General features: G+C 48.9%; 1 protein-coding gene across 2 annotated transcripts in view; it reads left to right on the forward strand.

Annotated features, from left to right (window-relative positions):
- The window catches only part of lamb2l (laminin, beta 2-like), a 154871-nt gene that overhangs the window by 47172 nt on the left and 83706 nt on the right, over positions 1–23993 (forward strand). For both annotated transcript variants that reach the window (XM_084461799.1, XM_084461800.1), the window contains exons 3-7: positions 14072–14241; positions 16287–16410; positions 20208–20281; positions 20658–20846; positions 22247–22310. In XM_084461799.1, the coding sequence (XP_084317925.1) occupies positions 14072–14241; positions 16287–16410; positions 20208–20281; positions 20658–20846; positions 22247–22310 (621 nt within the window). The remainder of the gene's footprint in view (positions 1–14071; positions 14242–16286; positions 16411–20207; positions 20282–20657; positions 20847–22246; positions 22311–23993) is intronic.

The raw sequence follows: 23993 nt of genomic DNA on the forward strand, positions 1-23993 counted from the left end.
GTAGGAGAGACCATCTCTGAGACCAGGGTTACTGTAGGAGAGACTGGCTTGTGCTCTGGGAATGTGGGAGTGCTGAAGTTAATCATCAGTGGTTTGAGCTCTGTCTCTGTATGACAAGCTCCAGCCAACACAACTTAACACGCCATGAGTCCAACACAACTTAACCCGCCATGAGTCCAACACAACTTAACACGCCGTGAGTCCAACACAACTTAACCCGCCATGAGTCCAACACAACTTAACACGCCGTGAGTCCAACACAACTTAACCTGCCATGATTCCAACACAACTTAACACGCCATGATCCAACACAACTTAACCCGCCATGAGTCCAACACAACTTAACACGCCATGAGTCCAACACAACTTAACCCGCCATGAGTCCAACACAACTTAACACGCCGTGAGTCCAACACAACTTAACACGCAATGAGTCCAACACAACTTAACACGCCGTGAGTCCAACACAACTTAACACGCAATGAGTCCAACACAACTTAACACGCCATGATTCCTTCCTAACCTGTACTACTGTGTCTTACTAGGTTGTTTCAGGAGAAAACAACTTACATCAGTTTAAAGATCAGGTTGAAATCAGTCATTTAGCTCAGTGGTATGTGAGGAATGTGGGCTTAGTGACAGGCTAGTGACAGCAGCATGGTGGGAGAGTGTCAGAATAGGGCTCTGGTGAGTTAATTGTTGACTGAGGGGTGTTTTGACAGCGTACGTGTGTGTGTGTGTGTCCAGGGGGCTTCTGTAAAACAGGAAGCAGTTGTACACCTGAGCTCCACCTAATCCAGTTAAAGACAGATTACTGGGTTTCCTCTCGACCCCCCTCCTCTACTCTCTCCTCCTCTCCTCTCCTCTCCTCTCCTCTCCTCTCCTCTCCTCTCCTCTCCTCTCCTCTCCTCTCCTCTCCTCTCCTCTCCTCTCCTCTCTCCTCCCCTCCCCTCCCCTCCCCTCCCCTCCCCTCCCCTCCCCTCCCCTCCCCTCCCCTCCCCTCGTCTCCCTTCCTCTCCTCTCCTCTCCTCTCCTCTCCTCTCCTCTCCTCTCCTCTCCTCTCCTCTCCTCTCCTCTCCTGTACTGAATGCAGAGGTATGTACAGGTTCTCCTGTACAGTACGTCAGGTTCTGTTAATATACATCTGGAACTCAGGACTGTTATACACACACTACACATTAACTCTGTAACTCTCACACACACCCACACACACCCACACACACACACACCTGACCCCTGACCCCAGCCTGGTCCTGATGGAGCAGTGGTAGCCGGGCTGCTACTGAGCGTGTGTGAACGTGCCCTCGCCCCTCCCCCTACACAGGTAGAGGGGCGTGGGGGCCGAGGGGTCTTCCTGGGGAGGGGGGTCTGGAGGGGCCGAGGGGTCTTCCTGGGAAGGGGGGTCTGGAGGAGCCGAGGGGTCTTCCTGTGGAGGGGGGTCTGGAGGGGCCGAGGGTTCTTCCTGGGGAGGGGGGTCTGGAGGGGCCGAGGGGTCTTCCTGGGGAGGGGGGCGGAGCGGCCCGTGTCTGACACACTGACACCTGGAATGTTTTTCTTAATGAATGACATTTTCTTCTCTGCCCACATTCCTGTCATAGCCAGCTATATGGAGAGAGGTACCATGTTTGTGTGAGTGTGTGTTTGTGTGTGTGTTTGTGTGTGTGTGTGTGTGTGTGTGTGTGTGTGTTTGTGTGTGTGTTTGTGTGTGTGTTTTTGTGTGTGTGTGCAGAAGAAGCAGAAGTTGTGAAATATCAGAGGTTTAGTGTCTTCTCTCCTCCCCTCTCCTCCTCTCCTCTCCTGTATACTTTGAGCTGTATCGCTCACCTCAGTTCCAGAGATCAGCTCCATCCAACACTGCCCCACTGTGGAGCAGAACTCCCCCGGTCAGAATATGAACACTGCTGACCTCACACCCCGCTGGGCTGTGGCTCTGAGCTGCTTGTCCTCACACCCCTCTGGCTCTGAGCTGCTCGTCCTCCTCAGAGCTCCCCAGCAGGGCGGCGGCTGCCTGTCAGGCTCTCTCAGGCTGGGAAGGCTCCAGCTATGGAGCCCCTAACAGGCTGACCTGGCTCACATCTACAGTATAGAGACAGTACTGATCTGAAAGTGCTCATTGTATTGGACCTGAATGTATTGAGTGTCTCAGAGCTGGAGCGCTGATGTAGGATCAGTTGTGCCTTTAGAATGTTCCGTGTACATGAACATGGAGGACTTTAGATGACGTAGGGAGTAGTCCATGTTGTGTTGTGTTGTGTTGTGTTGTTTCGTGCTGAGCTTTGCTGTGTTGCGTTGTTGCATTGTGTTGTGTTGTTGTGTTACGTTGTTGCATTGTGTTGTTGTGTTATGTTGTTGTGTTGTGTTGTGAGATGTGAGCTGAGCTGAGGCTTAGATGTTCTTTGTGGTTGTTTTGGTCCCTGAGGGGAGGAATGCAAAAACACAGACGAAGACAGCAGCACCCCCGAGGGGACTACCTAGACCCCCTCGCAACACACACACACTCACACACACACACACTCTCACATACACACACACACACATACATGCACGCACGCGCACACACTCACACACACACACATTCTCACACACTCGCGCATGCACGCACGCACACACACACTCACGCATGCACACACACACTCACGCATGCACACACACACGCACACACACACACACACTCACGCATTCACACACGCATGCACACACACACATACACACACACTCATGCACACACACATGCATGCACGCTTGCACCCGTGCGCATACACACAAAGGTACAAACACACATACCATACAGGCATTCTTGCATACACGTACATTCTCTCTCTTACACAAACACACACACACACACACATGATCACATTCCGTCTGCTAGTCCAGACAGGAGGGAAGCAGGTAAAGGAAATGGTTCAAATGCCCTTCATGAGGACGGGGCTAACTAGTCTCACATGACAAAACATCGCTAGAAAAAATTACAACTGTGTGTGTGTGTGTGTGTGTGTGTGTGTGTGTGTGTGCTGTGCCTTGCCTTGTAATTGTCTCTGTTTCAACATGGACTGACAGGATGGAGGAAGGAGGATGGATTGCAAACATAGCTGACTCATTCCAGGTACTGTGTCAGGAGGTGGACCAAGCCCTCAGCTAATACCACATTACTCATTCAAATAACATTTATTCTACATACTAGTGTTGCACGATATATCGGTACCAAAGGTCTACCGCGGTGCTAAAACGTGACGGTGCCAACTATACTCTAAGCTCTATACAACGGTACTACCGTGGAATACGGTACTACGGTACACTGGTTTCTGCTAATGAGAAGACTGGCTCGCGACACCGTTGTGCAGCTCCCAATTTGTTGACTCGCGCACACATCTCTGCAGTCATTGGCTTGCGACACCGTTGTGGCAGCTCCCAATGTGTTGGCTCGTGCATACATCTCCGCAGTCACAATATATATTGACGTTATCTGTGTATGTCTGGGCACGAGCCAGTCTGGTTCTCAGTAGGCTATCGTAATGTCAGAAGCGTTCCCTAGCTCTGAGTCCATCCATCCATCCATCCATCTTCATCCGCTTATCCGGGGTCGGGTCGCGGAGGCAGCAGCTCCAGCAGGGGGCCCCAGACATCCCTTTCCCTAGCAGCATCAACCAGCTCTGCCTGGGGAATCTTTAGCCGCGCACAGGCCAGTGCGGAGATGTAGTCCCGCCACCTAGTCCTGGGTCTACCCCGCGGCCTCCTCCCAGCCGGACACGCCTCCACGGACACGCATCTCCCTAGGGAGGCGCCCAGGAGGCATCCTCACTAGATGCCCAAACCACCTCAACTGGCTCCTTTCGACGCTAAGGAGCAGCTACTCTACTCCGAGTCTCTCCCGGATGACTGAACTTCTCACCAGATCTCTCAGGGAGACCCCAGCCACCCTCCGGAGAAAACTCATTTCGGCCGCTTGTATCCGTGATCTCGTTCTTTCGGTCATGACCCATCCTTCATGACCATAGGTGAGGGTGGGGACGAAGATCGAGAGCTTTGCCTTTTGGCTCAGCTCTCTTTTCGTCACAACAGTGTGGTAAAGCGACTGCAGAACCGGACCAGCTGCTCCAATTCTCCGGCCAAACTCCCTCTCCATGGTTCCCTCACTCGTGAACAAGACCCCCAGATACTTGAACTCCTTCACTTGGGGTAAGGACTCATTTCCTACTCGGAGCGGACAGGCCACCGGTTTCCTGCTGAGAACCATGGCCTCAGATTTAGAAGTGCTTATTCTCATCCCAGCCGCTTCACACTCAGTTGCGAACCTATCCAGAGAGTGCTGGAGGTCGCAGGCAGATGATGCCATCAGGACCACATCATCTGCAAAAAGCAGCAACATGATCCCCAGCTCACCGAACTGCAAACCCACCTCCCCACGGCTACGCCTCGATATCCTGTCCATGAAAATCACAAACAGGATTGGTGACAAAGCGCAGCCCTGGCGGAGGCCAACCCCCACCGGAAAGGAAGACAACTTACTGCCGTGGACCCGGACACAGCTCTCGCTCTGGGTGTACAGGGATTGGATGGCCCTAAGTAGGGACCCCCTCACCCCATACTCCCGCATAACCCTCCACAAGACCTCTCGAGGGACCCGGTCGTAAGCCTTCTCCAAGTCCACAAAATGTAGACAGGTTGGGCAAACTCCCAAGCCCCCTCCAAGATCCTTGCGAGAGTGAAGAGCTGGTCGGTAGTTCCACGACCAGGACAAAATCCGCATTGTTCCTCTTCGATCTGAGGTTCGACTATCGGCCGGACCCTCCTTTCCAGCACCTTGGAGTAAACTTTCCCTGGGAGGCTGAGTAATGTGATGCCTCTATAATTCGCACACACCCTCTGGTCCCCTTTTTTGAATATTGGGACCACCACCCCAGTCTGCCACTCCTTCGGCACTGACCCAGACTTCCACGCAAAGTTACAGAGGTGTGTCAACCAAGACAGCCCTCTACACCCAGCGCCTTCAGCATTTCTGGACGGATCTCATCAGTCCCTGGGGCTCTGCCACTGTGGAGTTGTTTGACTACCTCAGTGACCTCCTCCAAGGAAATTTACGACCCCCCATCATCTTCCGGCTCTGCCTCGATTGTAGAGGGTGGATTAGTCGGGTTCAGGAGTTCCTCAAAGTGCTCCTTCCAACGCTCAACAACCTCCTCAGTTGAGGTCAGCAGTGTCCCCTCCTTGCTGTATACAGCTTGGATGGTCCCCCACTTTCCCTGAGGTGTCTGATGGTCTTCCAGAAACACTTTGGTGCCGACCGAAAGTCCTTCTCCATGGTTTCTCCGAACTCCTCCCACACCCGCTGCTTTGCCTTGGTCACGGCCGAAGCCGCAGCCCTCCGGGCCAGTCGATACCCTGCAACTGCTTCTGGGGTCTCCCGGGCTAACATATCCCAGAAGGCCTCCTTCTTCAGTCGGACGGCTTCCCTGACCACCACTGTCCACCACGGTGTCCGAGGGTTACCACCCCTTGAGGTACCTATGGCCCTCAGGCCACAGCTCCCAGCCGCAGCTTCAACAATGGAGGCTTTGAACACCGACCACTCATGCTCGATGTCCGAATCCTCCACAGGGATGCCTGAGAAGCTCCGTCGGAGGTGGCAATTGAAATCTCTCCGGACAGGCTCTTCCTCCAGACGTTCCCAGTTCACCCTCACTACACGCTTGGGTTTTCCAGGTCTGTCCAGAAGCTTCCCCCGCCATCGAAACCAGCTCACCACCAGATGGTGATCAGTGGACAGCTCTGGCCCTCTCTTTACCCGAGTGTCCAAAACACATGGCCTCAGATCAGATGATACGATAACGAAATCGATCATCGACCTTCGGCCTAAGGTGTTCTGATGCCACGTGTACTTGTGGGCATCCTTGTGTTCGAACATGGTGTTTGTTATGGACAAACCGTGACTAGCACAGAAGTCCAACAACAAAACACCACTCGGGTTCAGATCGTGGTGGCCATGCCTCCCAATCACGCCCCTCCAAGTTTCTCCATCATTGCCTATGTGTGCATTGAAGTCCCCCAGTAGGACAGTGGAGTCCCCTGCAGGAGCCCCCAAAAGGACTCCACTCAGGGTCTGCAGGAAGGCCGAGTACTCTGAACTGCTGTTCGGTGCATAAGCACAAACCACAATCAGAGTCCCCCCCCCCCACAGTCCTAAGGCGCAGGGAGGCGACCCTCTCGTCCACTGGGGTGAACTCCAGCACAGAGGCGCTCAGCTGGGGGCTAGCTAGTATAGCCACACCTGCCTTAAGCCTCATACCGTGAGCAACTCCGGAGAAGAACAGGGTCCAATCCCTATCCAGGAGTTTGGTTCCGGCGCCGGTGCTGTGCGTGGAGGTTAGCCCCACCAGGTGTAATTGGTATCGCTCCACCTCCCTCACAAGCTCCGGCTCCTTCCCCCCCAGCGAGGTCACGTTCCATGTCCCCAGAGCCAGCCTTTGCCGCCCGGGTCCGGTCCGTCGGTGCCCCCCGCCTTCACCGCCACCTAGTTGGCAGCGCACCCGACCCCGACAATTCCTCCCGCGGGTGGTGGGTCCACGGGACGATGGAGGAGGAGATGGTGCTTCCACGTCGCTTATTCGGGCTGGGCCTGGCCGGGCTCCGTGGTAAGCCTGGCCACCAGGCGCTCGCAGGGGGGCCCTCCGTCTGTGCCTGGCTCCAGACGAGGGCCCCGGGCTTCCTCCGGGCCGGGTCTCTCTTCCTTTTGGTTGTTTTGTCATCAGGGGATTTTACCTGTAACCCCAGGTAGGGGGGCTAGGGGGTACTACCACTTGCCCAAGGTGGACCCCCAGACTAGTGGAGGGAAGGAGGCATCTTACTTCTCCATTCTAGTTTTGCAACTAGCCACTGCCCTTAGCTCTGAGTCCACACCATCAAATGTAACATTATTGAAGAAACATAACTCTAAAAGTTTAATATGGAACTAGAGTATTTGGGTTTTAAACCAGATAAACAAGGAAACGCTATAGATGATGGCCGTCCGTTGTGCAGGCGATGCGGCAATGCCGTATAGGCAAAAGAAGGCAACACCAAACTTAATAAGCATCTACAATCTCATCATCCAGACCTTGCACTGGAATACAGACGAGATAATGAAGTTAGTATGACTTTAGCAGTGTTCTTGCCATTAGCTAATATTACAAAAATGAATGAATAAACCTCTTAGCTAAAGCGTGTGCTGCTGTTGCTAGCTAGCCAGCCAAGCGAATGAAGTAACGTTAGCCTACCTGCTGTCATGTCATCATGCACAGCTGTTGAATGAAAATTGTCGTCCTCTTATTCCAACTCCAAACTCCTTAAAATAATGTGAGCTAGATTATGTTGGCTGAGACGAATCCAATGATAATCCAATGATATCCACCTCTTGACATTTGGTCATTTGATCTGGTTTTGACGTTCACAAAAGTGAAAGCTAGATAAAGCGTCACTGCCATCAACCAAAACCCAGTGGCCCTCCGCTGACCTTTACTGGTGGTTGGTGATACTACACTTGTGTGTATACATGGCTGATTCAGTAGTTGTTTTAGATATGTGTTTTAAATACTTAATATTATATATAATATTATTATGTAATAATTCATAATATGCATAGTATCTTTTTACTTACCTATTGAGCTACAATGTAATGCATTAAATGCATGTTATTCATGCACCACTCGTATAAAGTGATGACACTTTACTGTAATGTACTGTAAATACATTGCACCTTCATAAAAATAACAATTTTAAAATTACAAATTTTAATTCTTCGGTATCATGATACTACTTGGTATCGTGATACTTTGGCTGGTATAGTATCGCAGGTCAAATATTGGTATCGTGACAAAACTACTACATACTATATCATAATACTGACACAAAGATTTAAACACTCAGTCGTGTGTAGGCGTGTGTGTGTGTGTGTGTGTGTGTGTGTGTGTGTGTGTGTGTGTGTGTGTGTGTGTGTGTGTGTGTGTGTGTGTGCGTGCGTGTGTGTGTGTGTATTCATGGCTGGAGGGGCTATTTGCCCAGGGAGTGTCAGATGTGTGTTGCTCCAAATTCCAAAGGTCTATTTGTTGACCTCACCTTCTTTACTGTACCTGTGTGTGTGTGTGTGTGTGTGCCTGTGTATGTGTGTGTGTGTGTGTGTGTGTGTGTGTGTGTTTGTGTGTGTGCCTGTGTCTGTGTGTGTGTGTGTGTGCGTGTGTTTTTCCCCTGGTGTATGTTGTGTTAATACTTCACCCAGATTCCGTCGGAGTCCAGGGATTCTGGTCCTCCTCTGGGGTCTGAGTGTGCTTGACCGTTCTAATCTGGACCATGTGTTCAGTATTGTGTTCAGGTGTGTCTATATACAGCTGTAGTATGTAGGAGATGTGCTGTGGCTCCTTTCTGTGACACGGACCAGTGCGATTCCCAGACTAGGCAACAGGATGTTTATACCCACCGCACAGCTCCCAGAATGCTCCTGCCCTAGCATGCCTCTGTTGACTTTTCCCTTGGCTGCGGAGGATGAAAGGGCCCCTCTCATCTCTCCATCTCTCCATCTCTCCACTCCTATACCTTCCTCTCTCTGTCTCTCTTTCTCTATGAAATAACAATGAACAGGTAACAAAGTCAGTGTAATAAAAAAGCAGAATGTACCAGCTATAAGAACAACACATGGACTATTATATTATACAGTTATACAGGAATTACAAATAATGGATCAATAGGGACTTGGGCAAAACAGTGTTTGGCGCATCATGAAAACCTTCACTTAGTAGACTAGGGCTAGGTTGAAAAAAACGATTTTACGATTCTAAATCAATCTTAATTTAAATGAGCCTAACGATGCTGCTCCACCTGCTGGCGGACAGGCACATGGTCAGCATGATCATGGAGCTCGTCTAAAACCACAGCTTCACCCTCACCACCGGTAGCGGACAGCGAAACAGGTTGCGACGCCTTAAGAATGGCGTCCCCCAGGGATCTGTCCTGGCCCCCCTCCTTTATAAAATCCACACCTACGACCTGCCGATCACAGTCTCCAGGAAGTACGCCTACACAGACGACCTCGCGCTGGTGTACTCAGCTGGAGACTGGCAGGCCGTGGAGGAGACCCTGAGCCAGGACATGCAGACACTAGCGGCATACCTCCCGAAATGGAGATTGAAGCTCAGCGAGGCAAAGATGGTGTCGGAGGCCTTCCACATTAACAACAAGGAAACCAAACGTGAGCTCTGAATACACATCGATGGAACACCCTGCCATGCAGCGCCGAACCAACCTACCTCGCCAGTTCGCTCACGTTCCGCTGACACCTCGAGACACTGTGCAAGAAGTTAACAGCTCGTGTGGCATTGATGAGGCGACTGGTCCGGTCAGGCTGGGGCGCCGGCACTAAAACACTGCGTACGGCAGCCCTAGACCTCTACTCCACCAGTCTATATTGCGCACCGGTCTGGTGCCGTAGCGCTCACACCCGCCTCATCAATCCGCCTATAACAGCAGAACCTCCCCGGCGTCTCAAGTCGAGACACTTTTTTGTGCCTGCAGCATGGGATCTCCTGCAGCAATGCAGAGACCTTAACATCAGCAAGGCAGGATGGGCGGACTACACCTGGCGTGCGGAGTGGGAGGCAAACACCTCCAGACTCCGTGATTTCATCCAGGCCGCCGGTCCTTCCCCTCCCGGGATGGACTTACCCAGACCGGCATGGGTGAGGCTTAATCGCCTCCAGACCGGCGTCAGATGCTTCTGCTCATCAATGCACAGATGGGGCTTGTGCGGCGTATCCTGTGCGGCGTGCGAGTGTGGCGCTGAGGAACAAACCGCGCAGACCACGTCATCCAGGACTGTCCAATATATCGGACACCCAATGGAATGCATGGCCTGACGGTTGTGGATGACGAAACAGTGACATGGCTCCTGGAGGTGTGCCCAGATATATAGCCCAGGTGACCCCCTCACCCAGGCTTGGGGTGGTAAAAGGATAGCCCCTCGGCCCCGAGCCTGGGGGGAGAGGACGCAACAACGTACCCACATGAAGAAGAAGCCTAACGATAATCGATTCATAAATGCTGAGATGGATCTTTTAATGTAAGCTTTTTCATGTGGATGCTTGAAGACCATTAGTCTGGCGTGTTAGAGTAGCTATAACATTATCTAACCTAACGTTAGAGCTTATAAGTTTAGCTATCTACTGCCAGTAGCAAGCTCATATAGCTAACTAGGGGCGTTGGGACCGAGGGTTCTTCCTGGAAAGGGGGGTCCGTCGGGACCGAGGGTTCTTCCTGGGGAGGGGGGTCTGGAGGGACCGAACAACTGATCCTAACACATTAGTAATATAATTATTCTGATCATCTGAATCATCAGTCTGATCATTAGCGGACGTTAGCTTACATTGAAAAGACAGCTAGCGAACTTTGTTGGGTTTTTGTGGGTGAGGGGTTGTATTCCATTTGTGATCTGCAAAACAAGCTGATCAGGAGATCCTTGTTTTTGGAGGTGCGGTTGCTTATTAGTGCTTTATATTTAGTAGATTGCTGGTCATCCTGTTGTAGATGATGCCAGAGGTTGACTACTGTCTTGTGGATGTGAATGTGCATGACCAGTCCCAGCTCTGCCTCACACATGGTTGGCTGGGTTTAACTTAGAGAATTCCATTTGGAATTTCTCGGTGTGGCTTTTGTCCCTTTTTTTACAGTAGCAGGATAGGGGTCAGGATAGGGGTCAGGATAGGGATCAGGATTAGGGTCAAAGTAGGGGTCAGGATAGGGGTCAGGATTAGGGTCAGGGTAGGGGTCAGGATAGGGGTCAGGATGGAATGTACAGTAGCAGGATAGGGGTCAGGATAGGGGTCAGGACTGAATGTACAGTAGCAGGATAGGGGTCAGGATAGGGATCAGGACGGAATGTACAGTAGCAGGATAGGGGTCAGGACGGAATGTACAGTGGCAGGATAGGGGTCAGGATGGAATGTACAGTAGCAGGATAGGGGTCAGGACGGAATGTAGAGCTTAAGCCAAATTCTTCCAGGGATTTAGCTTTTTCAATTTTTTGTTTTAATTGCAATGAAAGACATTCTAGCTTTTTCAGTGAATATCTTTGTAGTCAAGCTAAAGCCTCCCTGATCATCTGATTTCCTCTAACCCTAACCCTAGCCCAGGTCGGGTAATGGGCTTTACTGGAAGCTTCCCTTTTCACCCCTTTCCTGGGGTCTGTTTTGTCAAAACAATGATTGAATGATATATTTTTTTATGGAGGGAGTAGATCTGAAGTTCTGTGTTTTGGGAGGAAGCCAAATTGACTTATGCTTAAAAAATATTGAATTATTGTGTTGATTACACCACAAAATACCTTCCTTAGATTACTAGATAGTAACAGATATACTACCTCTATAATAATTGTGCCCTTTTTTTTATCCGAGTGTTCAGACCTTTGTTCCAGATTCTCTCTCTCTCTCTCTATCAATCTATCTATCTATCTATCTATCTATCTATCTATCTATCTATCTATCTATCTATCTATCTATCTATCTATCTATCTATCTATCTATCTATCTATCTATCTATCTATCTATCTATCCCCATTCCACCCCCATCTCTCTCTCTCTCTCAGTCCCTCTAAGCTTCTGTATTTCTCTCACTCCCTCTGTGTCCTCTGTTTTCTCTACATCCTCTTGAATAACAAACATCCCCCTTCTCTCCCTCCCTCTCTCACTCTCTCTCTCCCCCTCTCTCTCTCTCCCTCCCTCTCTCTCTCTCTCTCCCCCTCTCTTTCTCTCCCTCTCACTCTCTCCCCTCCCCCCTCTCTCTCTCTTGCCCTCTCTCTCTCTCTCTCTCTCTCTCTTTCTGTCTCTCCAGGACTCTCTCTCACTTGTTGTCTGTCTCTCTCTGGGCCCTGATGAGGCCATGTCATTCAGACTCAGTGATGTGGAGAACGTGGACATGTTTGTGTATGAGAGAGAGACTGAGAAAGCAAGGGGAGGGGGGAGAGGCTAGCGGCAGGATCAGACACTGTCTGTTATAGACTCTATATGCTATAACCTAGCATACAACAGGACAGCAGGTTATAACCTAGCCTACAGCAGACTGCAGGTTATAACCTAGCCTACAACAGGACTGCAGGTTATAACCTAGCCTACAGCAGGACTGCAGATTAACCTAGCCTACAGCAGACTGCAGGTTATAACCTAGCCTACAACAGGACTGCAGGTTATAACCTAGCCTACAGCATGACTGCAGATTAACCTAGCCTACAGCAGGACTGCAGGTTATAGCCTAGCCTAACTTAGCATACAGTAGGACTGTAGGCTATAACCTAGTCTACATTAGAACTGCAGGTTATAATCTAACCTACAGCGCATTATAACCAAGCCTACAGCAGGACAGTAGGTTATAACCTATCCTACTGTAGAACTGCAGGTTATAGCAGGTTATAACCTAGTTTACAGCAGGTTATAACCTAGCTTACAGCAGGACAGCAAGTTATAACCTAGCCTACAGCAGGACAGCAGGTTATAACCTAGCCTTACTTAGCGTACAGTAGGACTGTAGGCTATAACCTAGTCTACAGTAGAACTGCAGGTTATAACCTAACCTACAGCGCATTATAACCAAGCCTACAGCAGGACAGCAGGTTATAAACTAGCCTACATTAGGGCTGCTGGTTATAACCTAGCCTACAGTATGTTATAACCTAGCCTACAGCAGGACAGTAGGTTATAACCTATCCTACAGTAGAACTGCAGGTTATAGCAGGTTATAACCTAGCCTACAACAGGAGAGTAGGTTATAACCTAGCCTACAGTAGAACTGCAGGTTATAGCAGGTTATAACCTAGCCTACAGCAGGTTATAACCTAGCCTACAGCAGGACAGCAGGTTATAACCTAGCAGGACAGTAGGTTATAACCTAGCCTACAGCAGGAGAGCAGGTTATAACGTAGCCTACAAGAGGACAGCAGGTTATAACCTACAGTAGTCTACAGCAGGACAGCAGGTTATAACCTAGCCTACAGCAGGACTGCAGGTTATAACCTAGTCTACAGCAGGACTGCAGGTTTTAACCTAGTCAACAGCAGGACTGCAGGTTATAACCTAGCCTACAGCAGGACTGCAGGTTATAACCTAGTCTACAGCAGGACTGCAGGTTATAACCTAGTCTACAGCAGGACTGCAGGTTATAACCTAGCCTACAGCAGGACAGCAGGTTATAACCTAGCCTACAGCAGGACTGCAGGTTATAACCTAGTCTACAGCAGGACTGCAGGTTATAACCTAGCCTACAGCAGGACTGCAGGTTATGACCTAGTCTACAGCAGGACTGCAGGTTATAACCTAGTCTACAGCAGGTCTGCAGGTTATAACCTAGCCTACAGCAGGACAGCAGGTTATAACCTAGTCTACAGCAGGACAGGAGGTTATAACGTAGTCTACAGCAGGACTGCAGGTTATAACCTAGCCTACAGCAGGACAGCAGGTTATAACCTAGCCTACAGCAGGACTCTGTGGTCGGGAGAGAGAGAGAGGAGCTCACCTGTCATGTCCTGACCTGTACAACCCTATGTCATTACGTAATAACTGCAGGCTATTCATCATTCATTATCAACATTGTTAGCGGACTGGGGAATATCGCCTGGCCTGCTTGCTATTATTATATTTTCCCCTGATTTCCCAACCAGGGTGTGCGTGTGTATATATGAACCCAAAGGACTTTCCAGCAGAGGGGGGAGGGAGGGTACACAGAGGACTGAGCCCTGGGAGGGGGGGGAGTGGATGTGTACCCAGTGAGCTCATCCCTCTCCCTGCCTGCTGACTGGAGAGTAGAGATACAGTGGAGACACGCCTCCTTCCCTGGGGACAGCGTGAACCCACACCTGCACCTGGACTAGACAGCTCTGTCACTGGACAAACGCTTTAGATCTCAGGACTGAGGCGGGTCCAGGAAACTACCTCTGAATGTAAATGGAATGTTGAAGAACTCCATGAAACAAATGAGTTCCACCAAAAACGGAGTGTTATATTCATCACTAATGCTTTGGTGGATCTCTAATCCTCTTTCTCCTCTCCCTCCTCCTCCTCCTCAGCTCTCAGGGTGGGGGGGCAGGAGTCCCCCTCTCTCCCCCATGGCTGCACGGAGGGCAGCTGTTACCCGGCAACAGGCAACCTCTTGATTGGTCGGTCAGTGAATCTGACCGCCACCTCCACCTGTGGTCTGGATGGACCTGAGCACTACTGCATAGTCAGCCACCTGCAGGTGAGCACACACACACACACACACACACACACACACACACACACACACACAGACTGGTCTAGCCTGATCTGGTCTGGTCTGGACTACTCTGGGTCTGGTCTGGTCTGGTCTGGTCTGGTCTGGTCTGGTCTGGTCTGATCTGATCTGGTCTGGTCTGGTCTGGTCTGGTCTGGTCTGGTCTGGTCTGGTCTGGTCTGGTCTGGTCTGATCTGATCTGGTCTGGTCTGGTCTGGTCTGGTCTGGTCTGGTCTGGTCATGGTCATGTTCTTGTTTGCAGCTTTATTTTTCCATGACAACAACCTGGTTGAGAAAGGCTGAGCCACCACCTCTCAACTGCCCCCTCCATCTCCCTACCCTCTCAACTGCCCCCCCCATCCCCCTACCCTCTCAACTGCCCCCCCCCCCATCCCCCTACCCTCTCAACTGCACCCCCCCATCCCCCTACCCTCTCAACTGCCCCCCCCATCCCCCTACCCTCTCAACTGCCCCCCCATCCCCCTACCCTCTCAACTGCCCCCCCATCCCCCTACCCTCTCAACTGCCCCCCATCCCCCTAACCTCTCAACTGCCCCCCCATCCCCCTACGCTCTCAACTGCCCCCCCATCCCCCTCCCCTCTCAACTGCCCCCCCATCCCCCTACCCTCTTAACTGCCCCCCCCATCCCCCTACCCTCTCAACTGCCCTCCCATCCCCCTACCCTCTCAATTGCCCCCTCCCCCTCCCTCCCTCTCTGCCTGAATGGCTCCCTCCATCCAAGCCCCTTACCTGCCCCCTGCCCTGGCTGACTGCCTGACTGGCTTCCACTCCCTCCTGTGATTGGCTCTCATCCCCTCTCCTACAACCCCTCCCCCCCCCCCCCCCCCCCCCCCCCCACACACACACACACACACGCTCTGGGTGTCATGGATACACAGGTCAGGAGAATGTGCTAATCTGGCCTACAGTACGTCTCTATTCTAGACCCCGTGAACTGTACCAACACACAGAACATCCAACGTTCTAGACTCCCTGTTCCAACACACTGAACATCCAACATTCTAGACTCCCTGTTCCAACACACAGAACATCCAATGTTCTAGACTCCCTGTTCCAACACACTGAACATCCAACATTCTAGACTCCCTGTTCCAACACGAAGAACATCTAACGTTCTAGACTTCCTGTTCCAACACACAGAGCATCTAACCTATTCAATACGTCAATCAATCAATCAATCAATCAACCAATCAATCAATCAATCAATCAATCAATCAATCAATCAATCAATCAATCAATCAATCAATCAATCAATCAATCAATCAAAGCTTCATTTGTATAGCGCATTTCATACTCAGAGGCAACACAATGCGCTTTACAGAGAGCAATGGGAGGGTGGGCATAGATCCTACCCCTACATATTCCAGAGGGAAGCAAAAAAAAACAGTTTCACCTGGGGGCCAGAAAAGTGAGCTGTAAAAATTCTTCCCTGACCCCTCTCAATGAGGCAATCGAGCAAACTCCTGGAGTATGTTTGTCTATTGGCTAAGAACATTTATAAAGCAATACATTACATTAAATTACATTTTCAGAGTAAGAGAGGCTAAAAACATCATAGGAGAGACATGGCAAATACTGGTGTGTGTCTGTGTGTGCGGGAGTGTGAATGTGCCTGAGCCCAGATAGAGGCAGGGGTTGGGGGGAGCATCTACGGTCCTGACCGATGGTCAGGTAGCATCTACGGTCCTGACCGATGGTCAGGTAGCATCTACAGTCCTGACCGATGGTCAGGTAGCATCTACGGTCCTGACCGATGGTCAGGTAGCATCTACAGTCCTGACCGATGGTCAGGTAGCATCTACGGTCCTGACTGATGGTCAGGTAGCATTTACGGTCCTGACTGATGGTCAGTGTATTTGCATTCTATGTTAGCTTGTATCTGCTCAGAGAGGCGGGGTCTCTGATCCACCCAGAGCACACATCACAAATGTGCTGTTTCCAGTGGAACTCCCAGTCCTGTGTGTGTGTGTGTGTGTCCAGTGTAACTCCAGTGCTCTCTGTGCTGCAGGAGTCTGACAAGTGTTTCCAGTGTGACTCGCAGCAGCCTGGCACCAGGAGCAGCCACCGCGTGGACAACGTCATCTACCTGAGGGACCGCAGCGGAGAACTCACCTGGTGGCAGTCCGTCAATGGTGGGTGGCTGGCTGTGTGTGTGTGTGTGTGTGTGTGTAGGGGGGTGTATGTGTGTGTATAGAGATGTCTGTGTGTGTGTTTATTTATTTATGAATGTATTAATTTCCCCAAGCCCATGGCACCTGCTAGTCTTCCTGGGTCACCATACTTCACACCAGACATTCAGCATGTTTTCAATATCACACCCTTTACATCATTCATTTGTTATATTCTCAATATAATTATTTTCAATCACATCTGTGTACATACACACATACTTGCTGCAGGAGAGGAGTATGGGGTGTGATAAGTGGCACTTTGGTTGCTTGTTCAAAGCTTACTTACAACGTGTATGTATGTATGTATGTGTGTATGTCTGTACGTATATACATACACACACATACACACACGTTCGCGTTATACAGCGCAGCTCATTACAAAATGACGCGCACATGCGCGATAGTTCGATCGCGCTTTAAGTGAATTGGGGAGCTCACGTGACCGAATGTGTGCTTGCGTTGTGATGTATGTATGTATGTATGTATGTATATATGTATGTATGTATGTATGTATGTATGTATGTATGTATGTATGTATGTATGTATGTATGTATGTATGTATGTATGTATATGTGTGTCACGTGTACCACGAAGGGTTGCTTGTTCAAATCCTCAGATCATGTGTGTATGTGTGTGTGTGTATGTGTGTATGTATGAGATATAACATACATACATACATGCATGCATGCATGCATACTTACATACATACATACATACATACATACACACACACACACACACACACACACACACACACACACACACACATACATACATACATACATACATACATACATACATACATACATACATACATACATACATACATACACGTTCGCTCCAACCAGTGCAGCTGTATGTGAAACTGCTTACACAAGCGCGGTAGCAACTTACTTCCGCCTGACGCCACCGAATGAGTTGCTGCTGTTTTCACTCTTGAGTAGTGCGACGAGTAGCCTCTCCAGGGGCTAAGGAGGGGCTTGACCAATACATGGGGGGGGCTAAGAAAAAAGTTGATTTTCATGACAAGGGCGTGGGAATGATTTTGTAAATGTACGTTTTTTCTCCACCCGCCCGTAGACCGACACGCCCCCCCCCCCCCCCCTCCCCCGGTTCCTACGCCTATAGATGCAAACAATTAAATCAAAGAATTTGCTTTAACGTGTGATATTTATTCGATCTAGACCTAATAATACATACAGCGAAAACATCTGAGCGGGGTTTTCAGCTGAATGATTGCCAATATTCAACATGCCAACAAGAACATGTAACATGTCCCCCTCGTCTAGACTTAAGTCTCTTTTCTTTCGAATTACAAAACGATCCATTATGAACGACTGGCTAACATACGAGCACACTCACATCAGCGCGACTCGTCTGGCGAGGCGAGCTGTTAGGCTCGTAGGCATAGCCAGACTAGACCCCACCACGCACATGTAAATCACAGGGTAGGCTACCTGTAGCACGAGCACGCAACCATGGGACCTGATTATGAAGAGAGAATGGCTGATTATGAACTTTTACTTAAAATATACCCAAATGTTTGAGGGGGCTTAACCGGGGCTAAGCAGAATCCACGTGCACTCATCAATCATCCACCCTCCACCCACCCGACGTAATTATCTTCTAAAATGTAGAGACCCGCACCCAACCCGCCAAATATGAAGTTATTGTATTTACATTTAAATTATGTCCAGCCGTTCGTGCTCATTCGCTTTTCATATAGGCACATTTTCTTGACTTAAACAATTAAACACTAGAACCGAAAAAGGTTTTCATTTGCACATACAGTAGGACCCCACTTATCCGAACCCAACGGGACCGAAGGTCGTTCGTATCTCTGAAATGTGCGGATGACTGAAACTTATGTTACAATGCACCAAATTCAATAAGTGGTATACTTGTTTCATATAGACTCATAATAGACCAATAAATACCCTTAATTACTTGTGAAAATGCATCAAAATTGCAATCAAATAGCCAACTAAACTCATATAGCCTAGCCTATAATAGACCTACAGTAGCCTATAATAAAATAACCGAATTTCCACTTGAGTGCCAGCTTTGATCAAATACCGTACTTTATTCTCAAATGAGGCATACGCTGCATCGATAGGCTACTGTATTCGCAGAACAACATGGTAGCCTATAGTCTAAAAACAACCCAACATTAGAACAATTAGAGCAAATGATAATCAATAAATAAATAAATGAAATGACAGACAAGTTGTCGTGTCTTAGGCTATTGTAGCCTAAAAGAAAGTCTCTAAAACAACCGATGTAGGCTAACGTGGCCTAGGCTGTAGGCTATTATTTAACAAATACAGTAGGTCTAGTAGACTAATCTACATGCCCACAACACGTCTGTGTTCCTGAAGTCCATTAACTGGGAACGAAAAATGACTTGATGCTCCTCTGCTTCAGGTTGCTGACGCGCTTTCTGGCTACCAAGGAATGCAGCTCTCGCGCAGCAGACTCGTTTGCGTTTTGCGCTCGACATTAGAGTAACAAAGAAATGAAACGTGACAGTAGGCTACAGCCTACAGGCAACATGTAGGTCTACATACAGTTCTGCTTTTATTCACAGTAGGGTACAATACTGTAATGAAAATCCCACCAGTAACTAGATAGCAGGCTAAAAAAAAACAAAAAACGTTTTTTAAGCCTGTCCGGTAGACCGGGAGGTTCGGATCTCTGAAGTTCGGATGAGTGGGGTCCTACTGTAACTATATTTTAATAAAACATTGAAGTCCGCCAGTCAATGACTTTTACTAAAATGGTGTTCTGTTGCAATCCATGTTAAATATATTCAAGATCATTCAAATAAAAAAATATTGTGTGTTTTTGATTTATACCTATATCGGGCGCCAGCTGTTCAATGAACGGCTATAGGGAATGTGCAGTGTTACGCTATGTACAGCCTATTATATGCACAGTTTCGCGCTATGTAGGCTATTATAAATAGGTATTATTCATTGAGGGAGCTTGGACTCGCTGGGGACTGGGGGAGAGACGCATAGTCTACAGAGCCTCCAGTTGTCTGAAGAGCTGCGCGCTGAGTGGATGGCGTCCAAACAGCCACCGGCGGCGCCCCTCGCAGTGTCCACAGAAGAATACCCCCCCAAAAATACCTGCATGGTGAAGACAAGCTGCAGCTGCAAGCCTACAACTAACGTGCGAAAATAACATTTTGTTGTGTTATTTTATTGCCATATAGTCATTTTGAGTAGTATGAAAGGACAACATTAAGCCTTGAGTTGTACAGTACAATCCTAAGACCGTATAGCGTAAAAAACGATGCGTTCTTACGGTACGTCCATTGAACGGCTACTGGCCGATATAGGTAGGCCTATATAGTGAGCCGCAGATTATAGGCTCGCTTTCGCAGGATCTCGGTTGACGAAGTGGTCGAGGGTATTTGAGTGAGCTGCTGGCAGGTCTTGCGCTTTCTTGCAGTTGTTATAATATAATATATATAATTATAGTAGTTATTAAATACGAATATAATTGACAAATCCACCCACAATCACAATGTTGATTTTTATTGGGCCACCCACCCGCGGATGTGGCGGATATATCCGCAATATTCACATCTCTAACTACACACATACATACATATACGTTGTAAACAACCAAAGTGGCAGTTATCACATCCCATAGAGGAGAGTGTCAGTATCAGAATGAACCTGTGTGTGTGTGTGTGTGTGTGTGTGTGTGTGTGTGTGGGTGTGTGTGTGTGTGTGTGTGTGTGTGTGCAGGAGAGGAGAGTGTCAGTATCAGACTGAACCTGGAGGCTGAATTCCACTTCACTCACCTCATCATGAAGTTTAAGGTACAATATATGTGTTTATGTGAAAATGTGTGTGTGTGTGTTTTAATGTGAAAGTGTGTGTATGTTTCTGTAAAAGTACTGTCTGTGTGTGTGTGTGTGTTTATTGTGTGTGTGTGTGTGTTTATTGTGTGTTTATTGTGTGTGTGTGTTTATTGTGTGTGTGTGTGTGTGTGTGTGTGTGTGTGTGTGTGTGTGTGTGTGTGTGTGTGTGTATGTCAGTCAATGTGCGTTTATAAAGCAATAACTCCTCAGGAATTTCTTCATGCTCCGTCCAGGAGACGTAAAACCAAATAAACATCTACTAAACAAACACACAACAAACTGCCCGTGTATCTGAACATCCCTGGCTCTGTGTGGCCCTGCTGTCTCTCCGTAGACGTTCCGTCCGGCCGCCATGCTGATCGAGCGCTCCTCGGACTTTGGCCGCTCGTGGCGTCCGTACCGCTACTTCTCCTACAACTGCAGCAAGACTTTCCCGTCTGTCCCCGCCCGCGCCCTGCGCCACATCAACGACGTCGTCTGCGAGGAGCGCTACTCCGACATCGAGCCCTCCACCGAGGGGGAGGTGAGACCACCCTGACAACACCCCCACGGACTATTAGGGATTTCACTCCTGATAAGTCTTTGTTATTTTTTCTGTCTGTTGATTGGATGGTGTGCACTAAAGCAAGCACAATAGTGGACAGTATTTGGAGAAGTTAGTGGTTCAGGTGTGTGGACAGCTGGTGGAGATGTTAGTGGTTCAGGTGGGTGGTTAGCGGGTGGAGATGTTAGTGGTTCAGGTGTGGACAGCTGGTGGAGATGTTAGTGGTTCAGGTGTGTGGTTAGCTGGTGGAGATGTTAGTGGTTCAGGTGTGTGGACAGCTGGTGGAGATGTTAGTGGTTCAGGTGTGTGGACAGCTGGTGGAGATGTTAGTGGTTCAGGTGTGTGGTTAGCTGGTGGAGATGTTAGTGGTTCAGGTGTGTGGACAGCTGGTGGAGATGTTAGTGGTTCAGGTGTGTGGACAGCTGGTGGAGATGTTAGTGGTTCAGGTGTGTGGACAGCTGGTGGAGATGTTAGTGGTTCAGGTGTGGACAACTGGTGGAGATGTTAGTGGTTCAGGTGTGTGGACAGCGGGTGGAGATGTTAGTGGTTCAGGTGTGTGGACAGCTGGTGGAGATGTTAGTGGTTCAGGTGGGTGGACAGTATTAAGACCACTCACCTGCCTTGTGATTTATATGGGACAGGCCAGTCATTCGTTTTAGACCTAGGCTATTACTGTAGATATTTGTTGTGCAGTAAAAGGAGACTAAAGACTGATATAGCAGAGGGAAGAAGGCAGGGAACCCCTCTCCCCTCCACTGTGCGTCTAGCCCAGCCTAATGTGCACCAGCAATCACCTGCATTTCCCAAACAGAATATCACAACACAAAACTGCTTTCCTAGATTAATGTTCTTGAATTAACTAAGATATCTGCTGGAAAAATATTTTTCCCATAGACAGATTGAGCTCTAATGTCTGTGAAAATGCTGTGATGGCCAAAACATTTCCTTGTTGACTGCTGCCCAACGCATGAGCCAGTTGAGGAGACTATGGTCAAATCGTCCAACCCTAACGTAGGCTATGGGAAACATTGCATAAAAACATTGGGGCATCTGAAGTAGATGGAGCATGTGGGATAGAAGATTCATGTTTACTGTAACAAGAAAAACAGGCGTGTTTTATTGTGCTGCCTGTGAGTTTGAGTTAGTTTGACAGCTGTCCCGACTCCCACGGTCTCCCCTCAGCCTAACGCTAACCCTGACCAGAAAAAATGAAGAACAAATTATTGAATCTCTGGTTTGAAAAGGCGAATCTGATTGGACTCATTCCGAGTCTGGAACAGCCCTAATTCCAGGTGTGTGGTCTGATCTGGGGCCTGTTCTCTCAGGTCTGATCTGGGGTCTGTTCTGTCTGTGGTCTGATCTGGGGTCTGTTCTTTCAGGTCATCTACAAGGTGCTGGACCCGGCCATCCACGTCCAAGACCCCTACAGTCTGCACATCCAGGGTGAGGGAGAGACACAGAGTATGTGTGCGTGTGTGCAGGCCCGCATTAAGGCACCCATGGGCCCCGGGGCTAGGCATTTTCCTAGCCCCCCCCCCCCCCCCCCCCCCCCCAGTAACAGTACCCTCACCACCACCAGCAACACCACCCCCGCCACTGCTACCAACACACACACAATTTCACTATATTGTAACAATCTCTGCAACTCAGCATATTGTATTATTAATTTGCTTATTATTTGAGCCAAGTTTCATATTTATAAGTCAAAATTTACAATTCTACTCTTAAGCCAGGCGCACACACTCCGGTCCAGCAACTCAACATCCACACTCTAGCGCTCACTCTAGCGATCACTCTGAACTAATGACGCAGGCGCGCTCCCTTAACCCCCCCTACCTCACCAACACAAGCCCTGAGCATCAAGAACAAAAACGTATTCATCACATACAACCTGGCTGCACGCATCATTCTGTCCACTCACAAGTAGAGCAAGCATAAGATAGCCTACTGATCAATAGAAACGCGTAGGTAGGCTAATAATGCCTTAGGTTTAAATTTGATTTGCATTCAATGCATTCTTACCTTTAAAAAGGCTTCTTCCTGGCTTTACGCCTGGCAAAGTTCTTAATTAGAGCGGTAAAGTGCTCTAAGAATGTCATTTTCCAAAGACATCAATGTCAAGTGGTTGAGTCTTTCTTGTCCCATTGTAGAGCCCAGTCTGTTTTTGAGGTCTGAGTTTTGAAAAGGAGCGCTCTCGAGAGGCATTGGATACAGGCAGAGTTAAGTAAATCCTTAAGGCTATATCCATGTTTGGAAATACTGAAGACAGGTCCATCTTTCTTATTAATCTGAATGGTATTTCTTATGAAGCATTGCAGCAGCTGAATTTAGCTAAAGCTTTCGCTACATTTTCAAAAACGAGTAAAGCTATGCTAGCTATAGAGCATAGCCCTGTTGCACAGCCAGGCAGGTACTTTGCATCGGTGTAATTAATAGCTTTGATTACGGCCCTGTTACAATGGAGTAGAACGTTAATCAACCTTATTAATTAAACTTGTCATTCTCGTTTACAAGCTCAAAATATCTGGTGTGCAAAAGGCCTAGCCTGCTTGTGGCTGATGTTGCCCGTCTCCTCAGCTCTAACTGCCGGCGACTCATCGGCCAATGTTGACGCAGGGTCTCGTCCTCAGGCCCAGCACTTGCAGCTACTTTGAAATACCCCGTTAACTTTGGGATTTTTGTCAGTAAATGTGTTTCCATTTCTAATTTATCTCTTTGTTTTTTTACGTTTAGTCGACCCACTTTCACTTTTCTTTGAGTTTCCATTGACATCTTTGGCTATATTATGTTGTCTCTCAAGTCGAAGTCGCTCACAAAACTTCACTCAAGCAGCCAGTCAAATCACTAGCTAATCAAATCACGGTATGTAAATACTCCAGTCACAGAGCCAATCAAATCACGGTATGTAAATACTCCAGTGACAGAGCCAATCAAATCGGCAATCGAATCGCGCTTATATTAGCGGAGCTTTGAACTTGAGCCACTTCGAGTCCGCTCCAAGGAACGCAGGACGCCCCTAGCGGGCTGTGGGGCCCTTTACGCCGTCGGGCCCCGGGGCTCAAGCCCCGGTAAGCCCGTGCATTAAATCGGGCTTGCGTGTGTGTTAGAGATGCGTGGATGGAGTTT

This window comes from Borostomias antarcticus (genome assembly GCF_949987555.1).
Source record: "Borostomias antarcticus genome assembly, chromosome: 3".
In the NCBI taxonomy this organism is placed as follows: domain Eukaryota; kingdom Metazoa; phylum Chordata; class Actinopteri; order Stomiiformes; family Stomiidae; genus Borostomias; species Borostomias antarcticus.